Source organism: Echeneis naucrates, chromosome 24, assembly GCF_900963305.1.
Source record: "Echeneis naucrates chromosome 24, fEcheNa1.1, whole genome shotgun sequence".
In the NCBI taxonomy this organism is placed as follows: domain Eukaryota; kingdom Metazoa; phylum Chordata; class Actinopteri; order Carangiformes; family Echeneidae; genus Echeneis; species Echeneis naucrates.
In genome coordinates, this window is record NC_042534.1 from 6,631,056 (window position 1) to 6,644,991 (window position 13,936).

The 13,936-nt window shown below is 42.9% G+C and overlaps 1 protein-coding gene and 1 long non-coding RNA gene across 5 annotated transcripts in view; one reads left to right on the forward strand and one right to left on the reverse strand.

Moving 5' to 3' along the window:
* Positions 1-8,172, reverse strand: LOC115038078 (uncharacterized). 3 transcript variants are annotated; one of them, XR_003840489.1, is made up of 4 exons: positions 7,824-8,172; positions 3,337-3,442; positions 3,087-3,222; positions 1-2,974 (listed from the first exon to the last, which is right to left on the reverse strand). It is a non-coding gene; the product is annotated as an uncharacterized LOC115038078 (long non-coding RNA). The 3 variants fall into 3 exon arrangements; XR_003840487.1 differs by having other exon boundaries at positions 3,087-3,442; XR_003840488.1 differs by lacking the exon at positions 7,824-8,172 and adding an exon at positions 5,669-5,721 and having other exon boundaries at positions 3,087-3,440.
* The window catches only part of LOC115038076 (beta/gamma crystallin domain-containing protein 1-like), a 22,695-nt gene continuing 12,000 nt past the window's right edge, over positions 3,242-13,936 (forward strand). Inside the window, exons 1-7 of one of the 2 annotated variants that reach the window (XM_029496903.1) lie at positions 4,350-5,429; positions 5,587-5,658; positions 5,968-7,385; positions 7,840-11,536; positions 11,764-11,913; positions 12,877-12,915; positions 13,592-13,710. In XM_029496903.1, coding sequence (XP_029352763.1) covers positions 5,611-5,658; positions 5,968-7,385; positions 7,840-11,536; positions 11,764-11,913; positions 12,877-12,915; positions 13,592-13,710 — 5,471 coding nt within the window. In that variant the 5' untranslated portion in view covers positions 4,350-5,429; positions 5,587-5,610. Of the gene's footprint in view, positions 3,472-4,349; positions 5,430-5,586; positions 5,659-5,967; positions 7,386-7,839; positions 11,537-11,763; positions 11,914-12,876; positions 12,916-13,591; positions 13,711-13,936 lie in introns of those variants that run through there. The other variant, XM_029496904.1, reaches the window with a different exon arrangement.

The following is a 13,936-nucleotide window of genomic DNA, read 5'->3' on the forward strand; positions in this document are numbered from 1 at the left end:
TCTACATTAACCCAGCTCTGACTTCACTACACTTTTTTTTTTTTTTTTTTAATTAACACCACATTCAATTTCTTCCCGGGATGCCAGGGAAAATAAACCCCAAGACATTCAGTCTTCTCAGAAGCTAGTCTCACATTTGGTGATAGGCAGACAGTTGGCGGAACAAATGGGATTAGTTAGTTGCCCAGAACTGTTTGCAAGAAAGGCTTCTACAATTTGGCCAATGTTTTGTTTTTTTAATCACTGTGAAACTCACCAGCGGGGAAACGTTTTTCTTCAATCACATTAGCTTATTAACACATTCTTTAATGAAGAACATTTAATTATTTTGTGACCAACGAAACATTGTAACTGTCACGGTAAATGGTTTTAGAAATCGGTTAGGAAATCCACCTTATTAAACTGCCAAGTTTTCTTTCTATTAATGATAGAGAATAAAAATCTGTTGTGGGGCTGAGAGAGGAGCTGAGACAGTTGTTAGACCATCAAACTGACACTCTACTACCATAATGACACTCAGTGTTGCTCAGAACTTCTCAGACATTACTTAAAGATAAAGATTAAAGAAAAGGGGGCAGTGGGGCACAGGCACTCAAAAGCTGCGTAGGATGCAGGTTATGGTCTGAGGTTATGTTACGTAATGTAAACACTTTGACATATCCAGAGAGATGGTTACAGTAAGTGTTGTCAGGATTGACTCATCTGATGGGTGAGCTACCCTCAAACAAACTCAAAGACATTTATAACTTGCATGAAAAATCCTCTTTACCATATAAAAATGCCTTTCTGTCATTTCTGAGTGGTAAAGCTTAACAAAATGAATTTATGCACAGACAGTAGTAGACGGTTGCTGTGGTGATGTGGCACTATGTGGCTGGGAAATGGCAGAGACAGCAACAGTGAATCACACTCTTATTTGTCCTCCGACTGAGGGGGGTGTGATTATACTTCCCCATCTGTCAAACTCCAAATGTGTGGCAGCTTGTAACGGAGCTTTCTGATTGCATTCAGAACCAACATCTTCAACTGCTGATGTACTTCTATAATAAAAAAGGTGTAGTTGTCTCCACATGCCTCTGAAGTTTAGCTCTCAGCAATCTGCAGTATGGCCCCCAATTGTGTAGCTATTATCAACAGCCAGTGGGGGGAGCAATGGAGTTGCATGAATTCACCGCAGGGAATCTGCCATTTGCTGTTCCCTAAATACCCCAAGGCAGCCTCTCTAAGCATTGCAGTTGACATTTGGTGAGTTGCAATGTCTGCTCAGCAAATGAGAAGCAAAAACGGTGCAACTGGGATGGAGAGCCAGTCAAGCAGGGAGAAAGGAAAACATTGGCATTTCTTTGACACAGAACACTTGTAGGGATTTGGTGGGTGTAATTCCAGTCAGATATGTAATTATGTAGTTGGCTGCAACAACATAAGACACACAACGTCTGTGGTGGCATTCACCCACAGGCTGCCATGATACAAGCAAGGGCCTCATTATGCAGTCTATAGGAAAAAGCACTGAAGATGAAGCCTCCACGATTAAAATCCCTGATACTTGCTGATACATAAGCTGTTTATCATCTCCTTAATGTCCCATATGTGACGCAGGCAGATTCACCGAATCTCATTCAAAGTCAAGACATTTAACAAGTCAACAGCAAAGGTTAAAGGTCACATAAACACAAAGACGGGCTGGTATGTGTTATTTGAGAATTCAGACAGATGTGCAAGATGTACATGCTGGGATATTTCCCACTCATGACTCACTGCAACAAGCCAGCTACACAAAGATCAAAGTCTCTTCATCTCTCTGCATTGCAGCCAAGTGTTTAGTGGCATGGAGGAGAAGAATGAGGGCCATTTATTTTGAAATACAGAAAGCTGGCAAAAGGCTTCCCCGATCTTGCTATGATAGGCCTTTGTTAAAAAGAAAGGCCATTATTAGTTACACTCGATAGTCAGAGCATTCCCTTTAAGTGAAACGAGTAGCCAAATTGGGCAGGAACAATATGACAAAAGAGCCTCCCTATTGTACATTAAAGCCTGAAATTATTCCCCTAATAACTACAAGACGGTCAGTCTGGACCCATAAAGTCTGCCAATTCAAACCTCCTGCCAAGTGAACTAAAATTTGGATGGATACAGAGGCTCTCCCCGAAGAGCAACAAACCAGCTGTTTATACATGCCTCCAGCAGAGCTGCTCATTGAGCGGCTCCATGCAGCAAGCAGCTCTCAAGTAAACATGTCTGTTACAGCACAATGTGACATGTTTTCCCGAAACAATGAATATTATAATTGGGCAAATATAATTGGTTCGATGATGAGCATGATGTGTGACTCATACCATACTTATGGATATTGCCAGTGTATAAAACTCTCTGAGCTAATCCTTAAGCCGTGACAATTACTTGAGAAAGCAGAAGTGAAGTGATGTTGGATGTTTTTTTGTTTTTTTTTGTGTTTATTAACACGTCTGTATTTCCCTTCACTGCATGTTTAATTAGCTCCAAACCAGTAAAACCAGACTTTCCTCTTTGAGCGATGATTGTGGTAGGTGGCTGAATTTGCCTGTTTCCTCCAAATATTGGAAGGAATAATAACTTGGTTATGGCTGCCTGTTATTTTTAATATGCAGAGAATCCCCTAAAAACACAGGCTTGTCACTGGGAGAACTCTGTTGAATTGGAAGCATTATGTCAGGCTGTCAATGCATTTTGCCATGAGCAAGAGGAGGAAAAAAAAAAAAAAAAAAAAAAAAAAACAGTGAAAAGCAACATGTAAATTTTTCATGAGGTGTAGAATGTGACAGGTTTCGGTTTCTGTAAAACATAAATAAATTATGGGTAATGCAGGGTGCAGAGAAGAGGGGACGCATTTGCATGAATTTTTGAATATGGTGCATGTTCAGTGGTGTTTTCAGCCTGGACACTGTAGGTATGGGGAAATGGCTCTAATGGTGTGGTCTGAGGTCACACAATGGCCCTGTTTGGAGAAAGTTGGAAAGGAGAAGTCATTTTTTTATCAGTGTCTCGTGATTATTTCCAAAAATACAAGGGAATGGATTATAATGAGTGCCAAAAATCATTGTCCGTACCTGTTGTGTCTTTTGTTTGTGGCCCTGACACCCAGTTACTCAACAAACTGCCATAGCAGGCTGCTGCGTCAGAGTGCTCACAGCTTCAGGGGTTGTTAGCTACCTGGCCCGGGCAGATTCCACAGCAACCTCAGCCCTCATCGCCATGGGAAAAAAATAGCAGCATTCACAATAGGACTGCCACAGTTAGCTTTGATATGTGCAGCGAGCGCGATTAGGGTACGGTTATAAATATTAATCAGGTGCAGACCTGTCTGTGTGAGGAGGGACGGGTCTCCACAGACAGGCGGCCGAGCTGGGAGGCTCCTCTCCTCTGAAGCATTTCCCGCAGAAGGCTGCCTTCATCCTTCAGACCTCTGAGGAGACAGGAAAGACTGTGATCATGGTAGGATCTCTTTCTGCCTCTCTCTGGTTATATGCTTGATCAGAAATGAACTCAGGAGTTGTGGCTCCATAAAATACTGTGCGGGCAAGATAACTCCGTTTTTTTGTTTTGTTTTTTTTTTTAAGATCAGAAACCACTCAGCTGTTGGAAAAATAACTTAATCAGATTAATGGATCATATATTTGTGTGTTTTATTTTTATTTTTTTTTGGGGGGGGGCAACAGTTTCAATGGCATTTGCAAACACTACAGGTTTATGACAGGTCCAGACCCAACAGACGTCATGCAGACTAATAACCTATCATCATTTAGGCTGATCAGAGCCGTTAAATGTCTGCGAAGCTTATCCATCAAAAAGGGGCAACGCAGGTGAACTTCTGAAACGACTAACCGCCTGGGCGTTTCCTCACCTGCAGGCTGGGTGGATCCTGTGTCAAAGTGAAAGGTGACAAAGAGAGGAGGCCAATATTTCAACCCAGCATGGCGCAACGTGAGCTGTAGTCGCTCGGTCAGAGGGTGAAAGTCTGACCCAGGACTTTTTACTCGTTTCAAACCGGAGAGAGGCGGTTTAAGGGTTAACCTTCTCCCCCTCGCCGCCCGGAAAAACTGACTTACGCTGCCCGCCAAATTAAACAACGGCAGGCAGAATCTGGAGAGACAGAAAAAAAAAAAAGACCTGGATTCAACAGGCTCTCTAGCTCAAACAGCAGATGCGTCATTTCCCCTGGAAAACTTTATTTGAACGCCGACTCCTGGTGCCTCCAAATGCCTAGGCTAATGTCGGAATTTTGACTATTACACACATCATCGACAGGTATAAGGTAATCCACCTTTACAGAACCAGAGTCTTTGTTTCTAATATCAAAGTAAAACGTCCTCTCTTGTTTAATCAGTCAGTTGGATGTCGATATGCACAATAAGTCAGAAATAAAACTACAGGAGGAAGTTTGGACTCCTTGTCTTGATGCCCAGCAGGTGTGCGACAGATTTGACAGCTCAGTGTTACTTTGATTGTTGTGCCAAGCTGTGGTGTGGCAGTGTTTGCATATAAATCCACGTCAGTGTTAGGACACAGCGGATACAAACTGTGAGCAACGTGTGAAGAGGATTTAAATGATTAATTAAATGAAACGGTTATGTCAAAGCCTTTATAACGCTCTTGCTCACAGTAAAGGTCGATCTGTGACAATTTACGACACTCAAAATACATTCAGTCACAAAATAATACTAAGAAATGCACATACGTCCACATTTATTAAATCAATCATATAGTAACATACACATATGCCTACAATAAACTGTACATGAGTGTGATTCAGAAGGTGTGTATGCTGCTGACTGGGTAGTCTGTCATGAATTTAAAATAATTCAGACACAGGTGTCTGAATTACAACGTGAACAGACACACACTGTGTTTGATGGCAGAAGGTGAAGAGGGGATACCATTCCTTCACATGATCAATATCTGGCTGCTTTTAAAGTCAATAAATTACGGTAACTCCCATTTATGTCATTATGCTTTGTGGCATATACCTCTGCCACCAACCGATCTGCTGAAATAACAGCAATGTCAGTGAAATTTGATGTTTTAAAAAGTCGAAAAGAAATGGGCTGTCGCAGGCTACAAGCCGTCAGCCAGAATGATCCCAGGCAGAAATCACTGTGGCCTGGTGGGGACATTTGTTGACTGTAACAACAAGGTGTCGTGCCGTGGCGGCATTAGAAACAGAAGTTTACCAGCAGCACTTGAATGCATCATCCTAGCCGCTTGAGGGGGCAGAACTTGGAGAGCACGCAGATCTCCGGTGACACAAACCTATCACACTGCTGTTGTGGATGTTTTGGGTGAGACACTAAGGACTTTGGACAGCATGATCACACAGATAACCATCTGTTCAAACTGATAACGATTTATAAGTTGGAGGAGGCAGAGAAGTTTCCTTTTATTTCTAATTAACGGTGAGTGGATTTTTCACATTCCTTTTTGAAATTACTGGCAAAAATGAGTGATGGATGGATCTTGCACTTTGCTGAGGCAGAACATCTTTTGTGGTGAACTGCTGCTCTTTCACACTGCTATTGTTGAATGTTTTTGTTCTTGTTTTATGCTTTGTAGGAGTTTTTGTTCTAAACCAAAATCATGTTCACAACCTACATAAAGAGTCTGAATGATATGGTATTTTCTACGGTAAGCTTACCGGTTGTCAGCACTCCTGCATGTCTTTGGTATGCTGAGAGATGCATGGCCACGCAAAAAAAAAAAAAAAAAAAGAAAAAATTCCATGAATACACAACCCCGACTTATGTTTACTTATGATGCCAAGCCTGCACTCCTTTCCTTTGTTCATAGACTAATTCTCATACTTGCACTACTAAGTGAAAGTCCAGTCAGTTGAACTGGTGGTTGCGCATATTCACATTGAAATGTGCATGCTTATTGACAGCAACTGTCTCTGTAACAAACGTTCATGTGAGCTATTTCTATGCTTTGCCTTAGTCTGAGAGCCCAGAGGAACAGCCAAGTACTGGAGTCTTGGGCCGTATTGGCAGCTGGTTCTCTCCATGGAAAGGCAAGGGTCCAACAAGTCCAACTGAAAATGCCTCCAGAAGTGGTGATTTGTCTCCTCTGCTAGAGGGAGACGAGGAGAGTGAGAAGTCTGGGAGACCCCAGAGAGGAGAAAAACTGTGGCAAGATAAAAAGGAACACAGCTCCAGTCCCGATCTACTGACTCTCTCAGGAGACAGTTTCCTCTGTGAAGAGAAGGACGCCACGCAGTCTGCCCACAGACACGGCTCCGCTGGGAGAAGCACTGAAACTGGTGAAGGAGGTCCAAAAGAGGAGGAGTTTGTGGCATGCCAGAAGAAGAAAATTGGGCAGGGCAAAGAGAGTGAGGAGAGAAGCAACGGTACTTCAGTGAGCGGGATTCCTGAGAGGAATGCCAGTCATCTGACACATCTGTCTTCCTCCTCTAAACAGGGAGCGGCATGGGACTCTGACCAGGCCCACGCCCAGCCTCAGGCTAAGAGACAAGCTCAGGCCCAGGCAGGCAAGAGGCTCCATGTGTACTTGGAGGAGACCAGCGTGATTCAAGGTGCCGAAAACATCGGCACTACACAAGAAGTTGTCCGCACCAAAGTCACAGAAAGCCTACAGGCCCTCTCAAAGTCATCACAGAGTTCTGATTCGCCAAAGTTCTCAAGTACAAAAAGAGCAGAAAACAAAAGGACAAATGTCAGACCTGCCACTGGGTCTCAGAGTTATTACAGTGCTCTAGTGGGACTCTCTCTGAAATCACACAAAGAGACAGAGTTAGAGACTGCGCCTGACAAAGAACAGACAGACTCAGGCAACATGGGACGTAAAAACACAGCCAAAAGAAGAGTAAGGAAAAACTCTCAGGGAGATGGAGCGACCAGCCCCCAGGAAAAAATGTCTCCGAATGCTCAGACTGCTACAGAAGGATTCCCTTCATCAGATAACTCAGAGACCGATTCTCAGGGCAAAAGTCCAAAGACTAACAAGGGAGAGTCATTTGCAGACTCCACCTCCACCCATCACCCAGCTCCTCAGACCTCACCTGAAGGAGGGGAAAGTCACATTTCCTGCCCTGATAATATTAAGCAATTGGACAACTTCCAGGACTCTAACTCAGTCACTGCAGACACTCTGGTACATGTGGTCGGTGGGAGCGCAGACATGGACGATGATGAGAGTCTTTACAAAGTAGAAAGGAAGACAGAGACACCAGAGTCCAAGCGCAGGAGTATTAAAGTTTCTCGGAGTGAGGTGAAACTCTTTACAAAAAGTGTGACTTTGAATCAGACTCCAGCTGCTGAGAACCGGGATTTTGAATCAGCATTAAAGAAGAAGGAAGATAAAGAGGAGGAAACAGCAAAAGCAAAGACCGATGCACGGTAAGTCAAATTTGAAAGTTAAGGATACAATTTGCTATAAAACATCCATTTGCTGAAATAAGTGTTTGTTTAATCAGTGCTTCACCAACATTACCAGCCATTTTTTCCACCTGTCTCACCTTTGTGTCAGATAACATTGCTGTTAAAACAAGGAATGTGCGTAAACGCTATAGGTGGAGTATTATAGGTGTATCCACAATAAACATGAATGAGTCACAATGCAAAGTACAGACCTGTTTCAAGATTAGCACTGTAAAGAATAGGTCAAATTTAAATTTAGGTCAGATTTAACAGCTAAAATTGAAACTAGCATTAGTCTCTGGCAGACAACATGGTACAGCTTGAGAGAGGCGTAGAGTGCATACAGCAGTAAAAATGACTTTTTATTGCAATTTTAATAGTTTACTAATTAAAAATATCGTCAAAATCACACTTTACCTCTCGTTATACACAGATTACATGACCCGAAGAAAAGCGATGAGGAGTCCAAACCAGTCGTTGGCCAGATTACAGAAAAAATTAGCCTCTTTGAGCAGCGGGAACACAAGCAGGCCTTCCAAACCCCGAGAAGTGCTGATGTCTCTCCGGTCAGGAAAGGCACTGAGAGGCTGCAAGCAGACCTTGAGTTGGCAAGCCAGAGGTCAAAATCAGCCGATCGTCACAGGTCCAGCTCTGCATCACCTGCTAGAGAGGAACCGCTGACAATCAAGGAACGAATGAAGAACTTTACACCCACATCTAAATCAGCACTACCTCAAAAGCTGGCTATGACTGGAATGTCACACAAGTCCACAGTGACAATTGCTACATCAGAGTTGCCAGAACTGGACTGTCAGGGTAGACGGGATACTAAAGAGCAGAGAGAGACAACAGTCTCAAAGATAACACTTAAACCAGATGGACAAGATACCACCCCTGCTGGGGTAAATTATACCATTCAACAAAAACAACCAACAGAATCCACACCAAAAGACACGGTGGCCTTGAAACCAGCAGATAAGTTGAAACCTACCAATCTTCAATCAACTGTACTAAGTAAAGCAGCAGGTGACTCTTCAGATCCCAAATTAATAGACACAGTGGCTTTGAAAACAACAGATCAGAGTACAAAACATAACAGTGTTGAATCAGACGTCCCCGCTAAAGATGATTCCAAAACAACTGACGCAGCATCCGTGAAAACAAGAGATCATGGCTCAAGACCTAACAGTGTTGACTCAGACATGAAAACTAAAGGAGCGGGTGATTCCTTAATTTCCAAGAGAACAGATTCAGTTGCTTTGAAAACAACAGATGCAAATACAAAACCTAACTGTGTTGAATCAGATGCCTTAACTATAGGAGCAGGTGATTCTTTAGAAACGGCCAGTAATGTAAGTCCACAGACAAAAGGTCCCAGCAGAACAGGCTCGCGTTCAAAGAGAAAGAAAGGTAAAGAGCCGACCAGTCCCACGAGCCTCAATAGGGAAAACAAACCTACAAGTAAACAAGAGGTCACTGCTATAAAACAGGAGCAGATGGATGATACAGTGGAGACTGTGTCCACATCCAAACAGCTCACACAGAAAGTATCGTCATCATCTGATAAAGCCAGAGAAAGTACAGCGGAAAAGCAATCACAGCCTGAAACCAGACAGAAAGATTTTAAAAAGGAAGTGGAAGTATTAAAAAAAGAGAAGCAGGAGTTAGATTCGACACCGAAAAAACACAGTGTTGACAAACCAGGCAAAAGAAAGGAGGGACCGCCTGAACCATCTTTCCTCAAAGATGAACCCGACACTGCTGCTTCTAACACAGAAACAAAGAAGCCTATTGACAAAGATCCCGGTATTTTACCCAAAAAAGAGGAGAAGAAAGGAGGACACAGTGTTGTGGTCACATCGGCCTCCAAGAAGACCAAAGATCCTGCAGCCTCCTCCCCCTCACCTGCTGCCATCAAGCCTATTGAGAAGACCCTTTCGGCGGAGCAGGAGTCACCTGTCGAAACCCCCAAACTAGATAAAGAATCATCTGTGCTGCCTGATTCAAAAAATCAAGAAAATCTGGGGCCGCAGAGTAAAAAAGACAAAGAGCTAAAATCACTGCCTCAGAAGAAGGACACTGAACCAATTACTTCGGCCGAGGTTAAGGATGTAAGGAAACCCCAAAAAACTAACCAAACTGAAAAGAAAGAAAAAGAAAAACCACAGCAGCTGCTGAGTTCAGACAGAAATACCACAGATGAAAAAGTGTCGGACAGCGGACCAGGTATCTCAGGGACAGGGGAAAGTGCTGCTCAGAAGAATGACAGAAAAAATGCTGGGGGAAAAGAGCAGCCTCGGCCCATTACAGGCATAGAAAAACTAGAAGCAGCCTCTCAGTCACCAGAACTGACGAGTGCATCGTCAGACGGCCTGCCTGCTCAAGCACGACATGCCGGTCAAATGGCGACTGCGCATCCAGAAAAAGCTGCGATTTGTGCCATCACTCAAACAGATGAGCCTGTGAGCAGGACCAAAAGCGATACAGGGCCTTCCAAGACAGAGGCGTCAATAAATGTGCCAGTACAGAAGTCTATAGAAAACTCTAGAGCAGAAGGAAAGCCAGTGGACGTTGCAGAAGAGGCGCAGGCTAATTCTGTATCAGTGGAAAAAACTGAGAATTTGCCTGATGACTCACATACACATGGAGCTAATGATGTTGAGCTCTCCAGCCAAAGGCCTATTATCAGAGGGACTACAGTCACTACAGCAGCTGAGAAAGTGACTGAAAAAGCTGCTAATGGCACTCAAGCACAAAAAAACATACTGACTGAAAGTGTTACAGAGAAACAGCCGGCAACTAAGTCTGCAAGCAGCCAGGGAGAAGGACGGGTCGAGAAAAATTTAGCTGTCAAAACGTTCCCTTCAGAAGACAAAATTTCAGGAGACATTAACAAACTAGCTGCAAGCCCTTCACTCAAGGCTGCAGAGGAAATACCACAGAGTCATTATAACAGCGAGGCTTCTAAACCCAAAATCAACGTGGCAACGAAAACAGCTGAGAAAATACTAAGTCTACAAGTGAAGGAACCTCCGCTCGTTGCTAATGATGACATCTCCCCACATCCACAACTCCTCACAACAAAAAAGGAACCAGTCAATAGCAAGCAGAGTACAACTTCAAAACTGCCCACTTCCCCAGAGGCTCATAAGATGAGCCCTGACTCAATCCAGCATTTACCCAAGAAGAAGCTTCATTTGCCACGGGGACTATGCAAAGATGATTTTGCTACGCAGCAAGATGCCCCCTCTAGCTGGCTCGATGTGGACTTTCCCAAACGGAAAATGAAAATCCAACAGCCCAAACTGAGCTCTGCTGGGAGTGAGAGCAATCTTCTGGATGGTGAGCTAGATGATGATGATTTCATTGAGAAAATAAAGAAGCTTTGTGCCCCTTTCTCCCTCCCACCACGTAAACACAACCACCTCCGGCCACCCCAGCCCCCGTTTGCCATGCCGGCGATCAAGGAGGACCGCTTTGAGAAGACCTTTGACCCTGAGGACTTTAAATTTGGTTTAAGGAAGAAGAATAATTTCACCCTAGACACACCCCCGAGTCTCTTAGCCAAACTACAGAGCGTAGAGACCAAAGCTGGCCTGAAGCCAGCCAGGGCTAGTTTGGCCGATCGGAGTGTGCTGCTCAGCAACCTCGATGCAGACTCATGGCTCAAGGATAAAGTTCTAGTCAAGGATGAGGTGGACACTAAAGAGGAGAAAGATGATAAGATCAAGCTGAAGTCTCGCTTGGAAGGCAGCTGTGTTTTCAGCAGCCTAACCTCCTCCAGCATCAGAGGGAAGAGGAATGGTGTTGAAACAAAGGCAGAAGGTAGCGGCTCCGAAGACAGGTCGGCGAGCAAAACCCCCCGGCTAAGTTCTCCACCTTTATCCCAGCTCCAACCTCCATTCCCAAACACCACAGCTTCAATGAAAGATACACTGGGCCAACAGCAGAGCTCTGCCCTGAGCTCCACAGAGGAAGCCCAGGCTGCAGAGGCTGTGGTCAGTGACTCAGGCCCTCCACTTCCTTCCTTTAACGACATCAAGCTGCCAGACTATTTAGAGAAGCTCATCCACCGAGAACACGAAAAACCAGTGCAGAGCACACAAGCACAGGAACAAGTCCATAACAAGGTTAGTTTGTATGTTATTTTCATTAAAAACTGTGTAAAGTGTGTGTGAATGTAGTTGTCCCTATAACACAGAGACTTCACAAGCAAAAGCAGGTTTAAGTGAAGCAAAGTAACTATCTATTGCCTAACATGCTTCTAAATCTCTGCACAACTCATCAATATACATTTCATAGTAGAGAATCACAATCATAAGCTCTCATACTTAGCTGGTTGTTCTATAATTATTAGGCCATTGGAAAAATGACTACTCCAGTTCCTGAAGGTGAAGCTCTAAAGCCAGGTCTGCTTCCTGATGCTGGGCCTTCATGTTTTCCTGTGACTCCTCCATCCAAACAGCCTACACTCCCTGAGCAGCCACAGAGGACGCTTCATAATCACGTAAGTGTTCCGCCAGTGAAATAGATAAGTAACACAAATAAAATCTGTCAATCAGTTTGAGGTCCATGTGCACAAGCTCTTTTTGCAGTCTGCTCCTCACAACAACAACAAGGGAACTTTTGTCTCAGTTGACTGGTGAAAATTACCGTGCTGTGATTAGAGCTGCACCAAAACGCTGCACCATTTTACGGGTCCATACTCACCAAATCATTTACATATTATGGTGCAGTAGTACAACAAAAGCAATTTTGTACTAATTATTGCTCTGTATAAATGCAGGTAAACATCTTCTCAGTTGTAAATGATGATTGAAATTATTTTCATTTCTATTCCTTTTGGACCAAACTGTGTTTCTGCCTGTTTCACATTGCTATGCTTGGAGCCTGGTGTGCACTCACAAAGTTCCTGGAAATTATGAGAAATTACACTTTAATTACAGACCTGTAAAATAGAAAGTTGTTGATTGATAGTTCAATAATTTTGACCCACTTTGTCAGTAAAACGCTAGAAAAGATGTTCACTGCTTGTGTTGATCAAATTTTAAAATAATTTGATTTATTATCATAGAAAACTAGGACTAAGTCATTTGTGAAGCAAAAGCAAGGGAACATTTGACCTTTTTTGTTTAAAAGATTACTTAAATCATAAATTATCATATAATTGGCATATTGCCAATATAATCAATTAGTAATTTACTGAATTGGTGTTAAGAGTTTTATATTTGCTGTAGTTGACTCTTATTTCAAATTTTGCTGAGCTGGCATTTTCAGTTGTCTACCAGCAAGTTGGTTGTTTTGCGATCATGTCAGTGCACGTCCAGAGACGTAAACTGAAAAGTCCGGACATCTAACAGACACAGACCTGCTTCAGAGAAACATGCAGATAACAATCTGCAATACTTTATAGATTTTTTTCACGCACTCCAAGTATTTGTCATAATAATTCTCTCTTTTCGCATTCCAGATAAGAACCGACAAAGGATTTCACAAGCGCCCTGGAAAGGTACACTAGGCAAAGCAATGCCCACTTAGAACAAAAACAAAATGGAGAGAGGAATCTGGACAGACAACTCTGTGTTCTGTGAAAACATCTGCTTTTCATATGGTGTTCTTGGGGGTAAACAAAGTACAAAAAAACAAAAAAAACAAAACAAAACAAAACTGTAGTGCAAATTGTCAGCTGGATGTGATTACAATCCCAGAATACAGTGCTGCCAATGCAGTGCGAAACTTGTGGTTATTTATTGTTGTCGACCTTCATTAGTCACTGCAGAAAAGAGAGGTGTTTCCCCAGCGGTCGACATTTTCAGTTTCTTGCCGAAGTGTCCAATGTCATGACACGCACGCACACATACATACTGGGTGGAAAGAAACAGAATTTTTAAGAGTTTTTGATGTGGTTTTTGGACTCAAAGTAAGACGGTGCTATTGACTGCAGGGTCTCTAGAGCTCCTGAGGTTTTGTAATTTATTAGTCATACATTTAACACTATAGCCTGTAAATTAAAACTGTGACTACTATTTTAAATTGATGCATCACATTAAAAGTATAACTTAGTCATCCAAGTAATTGTGTCCGTTGTAATGTTTTAGCATAAATAGGAAAGTGTAGTGCCATTAAGATGAAATACACTTGCATTGCAGTTTTTGACACTGCCTCTCATCTCATCTCATCCACAGATGGTGTTGTTTGAAAAAGCGGAGTTCAGTGGTCAAGCCTATGAGATTTACAGGGACGTAGCAGATTCCACGTCTCTGCAGCTCTCTCCACTTATATCTGTAAAAGTTGTGAGAGGATGGTAAGTGGAAATATTCAACTTGAACTCTCTGGCAATGAAAAGAATACAAAGACTGAAGTGTAGTTCAAATTAGTGTCAAGTGTTTGGGGAAATCTGCTCGTAATAGCTGTTGGATGTGTCTCAGGACTCATTTAATATCAGCATTGAGGGTTCCACAGTTGAGAAAAGGAAGTATGAAAGTACTTTTTCATTGTTTCCCTTAATAGCACTCCAGTTTTCAAACACT